This window comes from Dermacentor andersoni, chromosome 5, assembly GCF_023375885.2.
Source record: "Dermacentor andersoni chromosome 5, qqDerAnde1_hic_scaffold, whole genome shotgun sequence".
Taxonomy (NCBI): Eukaryota; Metazoa; Arthropoda; class Arachnida; order Ixodida; family Ixodidae; genus Dermacentor; species Dermacentor andersoni.
This window is the reverse complement of record NC_092818.1, coordinates 153,333,298-153,342,795: the sequence shown is the minus strand read 5'-3', so window position 1 is coordinate 153,342,795 and position 9,498 is coordinate 153,333,298. Positions and strand designations below refer to the sequence as shown.

General features: G+C 45.5%; 1 protein-coding gene across 1 annotated transcript; it reads left to right on the top strand.

Annotated features, from left to right (window-relative positions):
• The first annotated feature begins 469 nt into the window (after nt 1–469).
• Nucleotides 470–8,860, top strand: LOC129384807 (endothelin-converting enzyme 2-like). Its single transcript, XM_055070391.2, has 5 exons — nt 470–1,048; nt 1,596–1,703; nt 3,846–4,090; nt 6,098–6,249; nt 7,297–8,860. The coding sequence occupies exons 1-4, from the start codon at nt 650–652 to the stop codon at nt 6,228–6,230; spliced, it is 885 nt and encodes a 294-aa protein (XP_054926366.1). The 5' UTR covers nt 470–649; the 3' UTR covers nt 6,231–6,249; nt 7,297–8,860.
• The last annotated feature ends 638 nt before the right edge of the window (nt 8,861–9,498 follow it).

Sequence of the window (9,498 nt, the reverse complement as noted above, 5' to 3'; positions counted from 1 at the left end):
AAAATGCACGAGTATAAGATGCGGCCCGATATCCTATAGCCGAAGTTCTGCGGCCTGCATTGTAAAGTATGAAGGAGGATTGCGTATGTAATGCCCTACTCTATTTGGTTTGTGAGCGCTTACTGTAGCTCTCGTAATACGGAGGACGCAGCGAAATATTTTTTGTGCTACTGAGGATATGGTACTAACATAACTGTATACATAATTATTTTAGTGGCAATACATTTCCCCTTTCTAAGCACGGTGTAGTTATTCACAGCGTGGTATTTCTAAGCTGCGAAGTCCTCAGAATAAGACGTGGTCAGAGCGATTCTACTTGCTTAGTGAATGAAGCGTGGCATACCTTGATCATACAGTATACAGCATAACAGTGTACGTTCAAGTGGAAGTAAGTGCAGAGTGATTCACTTCCTTTAGCAAGTATAGCCTCCCTCCACTACTTTATTGCTCTGATTGCATTAACTGGTCACGAATAAGCACTTGTTCATTTTCAAAACTTCATAAGGACACCAAATGAGCATGGTGCTATACGTTGATGCCGCTGATGCCCCAGCGTAGTCTCGCGGGTCGCAGCATCACCTCCTAATAACGAGCCATGGTCGATTCATGACGGCGGCACAACTCTTTCAAACCATTTGAGCCATTTCAAATGGTAACCGGCGCGGACGAGTTGGACGAACAGAAGACGTGTACTGAACCTAATTTCGAACGAACAAGCCCAAGCTTGCATCTGGATCATTACCAACCTTGCGACGCCACACAGCAGGGCGTCGGTGGTTATCGACCCCGCGACCTCCCTGCCCCGAGCCATAGTTCCTGGGGTGGATTCCTGGCGCACACGATGACCGCGCTGGCGTTCCTCCAGCGCACGCGCCGTTCCCCAGAACGCGGCTGGCTGCTGACGCGCCAGCAGAGCCCGCACGTGAGGCTCAGCCGCGACAACGAGCTGTGCGTGCCGGCCGCCCAGCTCAGGGAGCCGTTCGCGTCGGGTTTCCCTTTCTTGGACCTTGCCACGTTGGGCACCATGGCGGCGCAGCAAATGCTTCAGGTATACATGACATATTCGACCTTGTTCCGTCTCTTACCGCACCTACTGGGTGTCATGTCTTTCAGGGGCACTGTGCACAGTACGAGCAGGCTCTTTTGCTCTTGCTTCTCTTTTCTTTGTTGTGATGTATGTTAATAGTAAGGCCTTTAGTGCAGTATCTCCTTTTAACTGAGTTGAAAATGGCCAGAAATGACGACAAAGAAGTTGTCCAAAAGATATGTACGAGAGCATACGTGTGGGTCTTCTCGCTATGCAAATGTCGACGTTAGTAACAGTTTCTACTCATTCAAATTCAAACGCAATTCTGAAGACAGCTCAATATTTTGACACTGTAGAATATGTCTGCCCGAACTTACAATGTTAGCTCAATAAAACACGTTGATGGACTAGTTAGTGCATGATTAATTACCAGAATAGTGGCGCAGCAAAAGTCTAGGGACGACAGAAGCAACAGTGGCAACAACTGTCTTGCTGCTTCTACCGTCTCTCGTCTTTTGGTGCACTGTAAATATAGTAATTATAACGTCAAAACATGGTATTGACGCAGGCGGTAGGGGAGCGTGGCAGCCACGTGGACGAGACAGGCACAGCGCGTGAGTGGTGGACTCCCAAGACACGTCAACAGATGTGGCAGTACGTGCTGTGCCTCCGGCAGGTAGATAACTCACCGAAGAAAAAATGACATTGTCATATGTTTAATTTCCAATGCATCAATGTACCTTATCTCGAAAGTAGCGTAAAGCTGTGCAAAAGCTATACCAGATACGCACGGACTATACCCTCGTGCAATATGGAATAAGCTTTGGCCAGTAACGGCTCTTCTTGGAGTTATACCGAAATATGCGAAACATTGCGCACGCTGGCACTGCGCTATTCTTTTTAAATGGGACAATTAATTCGCAATTTAGGATTCATATCACAATGCATTCACTATGCTTTCTCTCAGTATGTTCTAACTTAGAAAGCACGATGCAGTACTAAATATATTCGATCAGTCACCACTGCCAATGGTGAATCAGTGCTTTGTTGTTGCTTTATATCAGACCTGCCCGATTCTATTGTCATTCTTTTTTGCCCCATACCGCTATATCTTGATGTATTTTGGCGAGGTCCCAAAGTAAATGCATGAAATAGACGCAATACACACGAAGTGCGACTATTTCCGATTACATTACTTTCGTGAGTCCCAGTCAAGCGCCAGACATTCTGATTATGTGCCACAGACACACCTTCGTAGACGAATCTACCGCAATACCGAAATTCGTAGACATGAGCAGCAGAGCTCTCGACCATATATTCCACATTCGGTTTAACCATAAGGCGCATAACATTGACTGCTATAAGCGGCACTATTCCGCTTATCTATCGGCGCGGACGAATTGGCGCAAACGGCTACCGGAATACCAGGAACCGGCTATATACAATGACATGTCCCCTAAAGAAATAAAAAAAACGCTAATTAGCAATATTTTATATCTAAATAATTGTATAGGCTACCGCGAGATTCGTGACGTCTGTTGCTGCTATGAAGCTTTCACAGCAATAAAATGTACTTTTATCTTAAGACCTGAATATTAATTAATGTTAGACAGAGTGCCATGTCCAAGAATTTCGGGTATAGCCCCACCGGCCATTTCTATAAACTTTCTCTTTTCTTTCTTTTTTGTAATTTTTCGTACACGCATACAGCCTTGCACGTCTTCACCCGCGCGTTTGTCTGGGTGTATGCCCATGAATTTAGTGCATCGTTCCTTCTGCCATCCGTTGAACTTTCCTGCAGGGCACTAATGTAACTCATTGAGAAGCGCTTTCAAAAAATGATGTTTCAGAAGATCAGCCGAAGTTTGCCAACTTTCCGTTACATATGTGAAAAGCATACCCTTTTTCTGATAACATAGGCTTTTACGGCACTTAGGCGTAACTTCCCGGCTGAGTTATCGCAGTGTTTTAACCTTGACCATAGCGCTGCTATAACGCATCAGAGAAGTTACGAATAAGTGCTGTAAATGCCCATACTTTTCAGAAAACGGTACCTGCTGACGTTGGTAAATGAATGTTGTTGAAATTCGGCCGATCCTATGAAACCAATTTTAATAAAGTGCGGCCCAGTTAGCTACGTCATGCATTGCAGTGAAGTTTGACGGATGGCTGAAGAGTAAATGTCCAAAATTCATGGGCATGCGCAGATGGACGCGCCGGTGAAGACTTGCAAAACTATATGTCTATACGAAAGGCTACAATGTAAAGAAACTACGCGTATCTACATTTATAATAAAGGTTACTATATACCTTTTAATTTATGGGTGCACAAAATTCTGAGAAAGGCCTTTTTCTTAAACGTTACTTGAGTAAAGGTTACAATTTCATTGCTAATTTATAGGTGCACAAATTTCTGAGAATATGCCCCATTAATAAAGTTTACTTGAGTAAAAATTGCTATGTAACTTCCATTTATAGGCGCACAGAATTGTGAGAATATGCTCCTTTATTAAGCGTTACCGTGATAAGAGTGCACGTGCCAGGAAGCCTCGCCATGTTGAACCGAAAGGTGCCAGGAGAAAGGCTGAGGTCAATGTACGACACCCTCTCTCTCCTTTCTTTAAGGTTTTAATTTAAAGCTAGTTGCGCTGCTAGACATCCATCGTAAATCGTCTAATCCCCAAGAAAGACGCAGGGTACAGTCTTAGAACGCTGCGTTTAACGAGCCTCAGATTTGGTTGACGACCTTGTTCGCTATCCTTCTACGAGACTCCCCTGTGTGAAAGCTCTGGCCGAACGGCGCGGTGGACGTCTGCAGGTGTACCTGTCCGGCAGCGCCGGTGGCCTGGAGTTCTCGGACGCAGACGTGTGGGACCAGCTAGGAAGCGCCATACTCGGCCTGCAGACGGCGTTCGAGCTTGCGACATTCAACCGCCCTTCGACAGCCGACTCCAGCGGGCCGGGACGCCACGATGCACCGTCTGTGATGTCGCAGCAGGGCCCGCTATCGATGCGGCAGCGCTTCTTTGTACGGTTCTGCCGGGGATTCTGCGAGCTTTACGTGTAAGCGAGGACGCGATCCTGCATGTTTAAATGCTGACATTTAAACGCTTCGCGCTAGCCAGCGAAATGCGTATCCTGTCGTCGAGTGAAAAGAAAGACTAATGAGCCAGTTCTAATCATATCAGCCTCCAAGTTCGTACTGTATGTTATTCCTCGCCAAGCGCGTTCTTCACGCTCAGAGAAAAGATAGAACCCGTGGCTAAAACTGCCACTCATTTCAGCATAACTTAGCCCAAGATGGGGCGCTACGAGGCGCGCCCGAGCCTTAATGTACGAAGGCTTCCTGCACCCTGATACAGCCCCTTTATGTCCTGGCGTTTGAGAGCGCCACTCGAAACCATGCGCTAGACACAGTGATGCTTTCGCTAGGAGGGCATATGACGATAGAGAGAGGCACGCGAATTACAGCACTCCTGATTGAATGACGCCAGCTGGACGCATTACTGTGCGCTCCCTTTTCAGCAATAAGTTTGCTGCGTGGTCAAACATATCGCGTGAAATAACAGGTAACTCTCTCAGAGTACCAGTCAAATTAACGTAGGCTTTTCTTATCATAACACTGCTTTCATCCGGAGGAGAGACGCCATATCCTGTATTTAAATGGCTCCACAAAATTGCAGCCCCTCCTTTCCTTTTTTTTTTTTTTTTTTGACGTGGTACATGCTATGTATAATATACAGGGTATGTCCAAAAAGTAACCTCAATGAGTCGATTAAGACAACTTTATTGATCAGATCAGTACAACGCATGAAATGGTTTCAAAATAGACTCCTCTGCTTCGACACATCGCTTCCAGCGAGATTTCCAGGTATCGAAGGTGGCACGCTATAGGCTTCCTCCGGAATGTCCTCTATAGCCCTGGTCCAAGCCTCTTGAACTTTGTCAACTGTGCCGTAATGATGTCCATTCATGGGAGTTTTCAACCGCAGAAACAAAAGCAAATTTGGGGTAGCGACGCCAGGACTGTAGGGCAGCTGGAAGACCGTTGGCACATTTGAATCGACCAGGAAGCGGGTCACGAGGACGGCGGTGTGGGCTGGCGCGTTTTCATGGTGAAGTTCCCAATCGCCCGCGATTTCAGGACGGACCCGATGGACCCTTCGTTCGAGTCTCTTGAGCACTGCCACGTAGAATTTGGCTTCGACGGTTGTACCATGTGGTACAAACTCGTGGTGTCCCCTGATGTCAAAGAACACAATGAACATGGTCTTGACCTTTACACGCTCATACCGGCTTCTTGAGGCGAGGAGATGCTGAGGAGCGCCACTCGGTATTTGCCTCTTTGTTTCGGGGTCGTATTCAACAACCAAGACTCGTCACCTGTGATGACATTGTCTAAATAGTGGGGGTCACACACAAGTCCCACATTTCTTGGCACGTTTCAACTCGGCGCGATTTCTGGTCGTAAATTAAGACTTTGGGCACATTCTTAGTGCCCACTTTTCGAATCTGCAAATTATTCAAGATCTCGTGAACGGTAGTTCTTGGAATGTTTAATGTCTGTGCCACTAAACGGACACTCAAACGACGGTCTGAGTTCAAAAGATCTTTCACACGTGTCACATTTTCATTGGTGGTGGTCGTTGACGGCCGTCCAGCGCGGGCTTCGTCGCTGACCTCTTCCATATCTTGTAAAGAGGCTTTATGCCACCGATAGACGTGACATTCCGACAAAAAATTATCACTAAAGGCCGTCTTTATCATAGGAAAAGTTTCCACTGCTGACTTGCCGAATTTCACACAAAGCTTGATAGCAATCCTTTGTTCCAACGAGCTGCGCACCACGGCTTGCACGGGAAATGGAAACGGGTTTCGTGAAAAATCCTGGTCTTACTCTCCAGATGGTAGCAGACGACAGAGCGACCGCGCGTGCGTAAGCTGACCTCCCCCTCCACGTATCCCAATCGCTCCTAGCACACTGCGGCGTGTAGTCGCTTCACAATAAAATCACTAGCATTACTTAGTGCACAAACCCTGTAAAGCGGGACCCTTCTACACGTCTCGCAGGAACGGATCTGGCCGGATGCCGGGGCGCTGGATTTGCAATGCGGCAGCTAAGCACGTTCCGGCATTCGCGGAATCCTTTGGCTGCCCAGACGACTCGCCCATGGTGCCTAAGGAGACATGCGACGGATTTTAGGGCGACGTTAATGGGGGACGTGAGTGACCTACTCTTCTCGTTGCGCGTTTGGGACCAAATTGAGGGGTTTCACTGTCCGCTCGATTTAGCTGGAATGATGTGTCACCACACAGCTCATTTTGGCGAGGAAAAAGAACAGATAAATCACTTCAGTCTATTCTTCACTGTCATTGCAGCGCATATTAGACGTCGGAGCAGGACTAAGAAAAGTACACACACTACAAACACACATCCTCGTCTGCTTTGGCATGTTTTTGGCATGTCTTTTGGCAATATTAGCCAACTATCACAAGCATAGCAGATTATTCATTGGTCAACCTGACATCATGCCAGAATAAACCTGTTTGTCCGGTTTCATCGCTAAAGTGAGGAAAGCTGTTCGTCACTTTCGAAAGTGACGGATACATCCATTCGTCGCGAAAGTTACTCACTTCATCGCGATCTTCACCTTCATATTATTTGAGAATATGCTAACGAAAGTAAACCGGTTACACCTTTGAAGAATACTCTAGCAGAGCCCGCAACAATCAGCACTGAAGAGCAGTAAAAATAGCACGCGGAAAGAAAAGGTCAACAAATAAGGAACTGGACACCCTTATCGCCCAGTCTGCCCACGTTTCTTTTTTGTGTATGTTACTCTTCAACGTGGAATATTTGCTGCTTTATGGATCACTAACAAGCCCAAACAGCAACAAAATGCCGAAACTCATGCTTAAAAGTTGCAAGGCTCCAGCGCAAATGTCTTGTTTAAGCGGAACTTCACAGGTTTTTCCGATGATTTGTGCTTCAACCCCGTATCTGTTGTGTCTGGGCATTTGGAGGAAGTAGACGGTGATGAAATCATTTTGTGACGTACGCCAATAGCTTCCTCCAAAAAATTTCTTTTTACACAGCATGTGGATGGAATTGTCAAAATTTAAGAGAACAGCAGTTCCTGCTGTAAAAGATAGACGTAAACAGTAAACAAACAAATCGTTAATAAGTCGTGCTCATGAAGCTCTCGATGCAATTTTTACTGTAGCATTGGCTGTACCATTTTCTTATATCTCTCCGTCTGCTTATCCAGGAGCCGGATTTTCATGGCAGCATCAAATAAGTCTGCAAGCAAGTTTACAAGGCTCTTCGTGGGACGCTTTGAATGCAATACCGAAGACCATGTGTGCCGTTCGTTACAAACGCGGGTCTCGCTTCCATGTGCGCATGGACGCTGACACGACGCTCTTCTGCATTGTTAAATCCGCAAAATAGCTATTATACTGAATCCGGAAGATGGTTGCTGCTTTACGTGAATCTTTCAGGAAGTACCACCGTGGTGAGAGAGGGCATTTCATAAACTGCAGAGCAATAATTTGCTGACCGTTCACGTCGTAAGTGTTGTGGAGCCCACCTCAACTTCGCCGATTTTATTGCGAAGGAAAAAAAAACGCACACTTTATAAGAAGGCATAAACGATTCTTCCGGTTTGCTTCGTATGATTTATTTCTTCAGTAGCTGTTCAAGTCATGTTCGACTGCCTTCGGTGTTTGGTTTGCCGTCTAGAGCCTGAAACTATAACCAACAGAGGTCACTGACGTGGCGTTTCACTCCAACAGCAGCAGCGGTGTTAAGCTTAGAGGCTTGCATTCATGCACATAGTAAACAAGAAAGGGAGCTACGTTAAGGGGACTGAAAATGTTTACGGACAGCGCCTTGCCAAAGTCTTTAAAATACATGAAAGGAAGCGTTGAGGAACACTCAGCTGAAAGCTGCGAAACGTATACACTCGAGCCCCTCAAGGAACGAAAAGTAATTATGCGAGTGAAGTGAAATGAAGTTTATTCTTCTTTTCAAGGAAAAGAAGGGACCGGGACAAAAGGCGGTAAGGCCTGACGAGGCCCCGGTACCCATGCAGTTGGCAGTAATAATATAAAGGCAAGAAAACGTACATAGAAGGTGCGACAAATGTGTGAAAACAACGCTACAATGCGCACAGTGAAACCTTATTAGGGAAAAAGACAAACATGTGCAAGCACGCAAAGTCGTACACGTACAAATACAATCCATACATGACTGGTGAATTACGACATGAAAAATGCGACTACGGTACTTGTCCGCAACAAAGATAGAGAGAAACATGTGTATAAACAAACGGTAGATTACATTATTTTATATTTGGATTTCGCCTTCAATCAAACGTCGTTTCGTGTTTTTCTTGACCACATTTTCAGATAAAAAGAAATCATCAATAAAGGGAAATTTGTTGAGGGTGTTGGGTACTTGAAAATTCAGCTTTTGTCTACCATAATGCGTGCGCGTTCGCGGAACTCGTAGTTTTACCTCATGAAGGTTGTAACTTATTGTACTGTCAGTAACAGAGTGCAAACGGTTTCGATGAATGTATTGCAACAGCCGTAGATAATACACTTGGTCAGCATGTAGTATGCGATGCCCAACAAACAAGGGTTGTGTACGTAATTCTTGTGGTGCACCGTAATAGCCCTCAATAGCACCCAAGGCTATTTTTTGTAGCAGTAGTAGTTTATGGTAATTTGAAGACGTAATTGTACCCCATGCAAGATTACAATATGACATATTTGAGAAAAACAGTGCGTTATACATTGACACCTTTAACCAAACAGGCAAGAGTGCAGAAATCCTAAAAAACATGCCAACAGTTTTTCTTAGTTCAGAAGCAAGTTTTGAGACATGTACAGACCAAGAAAGATTTTCATTAAACCACACTTCAAGAATTTTTTGAGAAGAAACCTGACTGACCTTTGTATGATCATAATGTATCTGTATAGAATAACGTTCCGTGGTTTTGATCGGCTTGAAAAGAATATGTTTTATTTACGTTTAAACTAAGCTTATTTGGGTGTGACCAATCACGAAGCTTCAGCAAATAAGTGTTAACCATACTTTGTAGGGCGGGCAATGAGCGGGGAGAAAAGAAAGCGTATGTTCATTTTAGTAATATTTCAGATGATATTTATGTATTGCTTGCTGTTCCTTTGCGAAATTTCGTAGGAAGCAGTCGCCGGCAAATCGGTAGGGTTAGTACAGATGGCTAAACAACACCATTCGTTATACGTGTAGCGCATCTCCTACCTTATAGCGCTTGCTGTGAGAGACAAACCAACCGCCCAGTGATTGAAGAATCGGATCATCGCCAAGGAGCGTGCGCTTAAAACAGTGCCATTAATTCATAAGTGCCGCCGCTGCTCCGGCGCTTCGTTTTCCTTCCCACTGAAAAATCCCTCCCGCATCCGCGCACACAACGATGCCATCT

What these genes read in the sequence shown, in the direction of transcription:
- LOC129384807 (XM_055070391.2), top strand. Translation starts at nt 650, where the DNA reads ATGGTAACCGGCGCGGACGAGTTGGACGAACAGAAGACGTGTACTGAA. An exon ending in CGGCGCAGCAAATGCTTCAG is followed by an intron (nt 1,049 to 1,595) that starts GTATACATGACA and finishes GTATTGACGCAG; the next exon opens with GCGGTAGGGGAGCGTGGCAG. An exon ending in ACGTGCTGTGCCTCCGGCAG is followed by an intron (nt 1,704 to 3,845) that starts GTAGATAACTCA and finishes GGACGTCTGCAG; the next exon opens with GTGTACCTGTCCGGCAGCGC.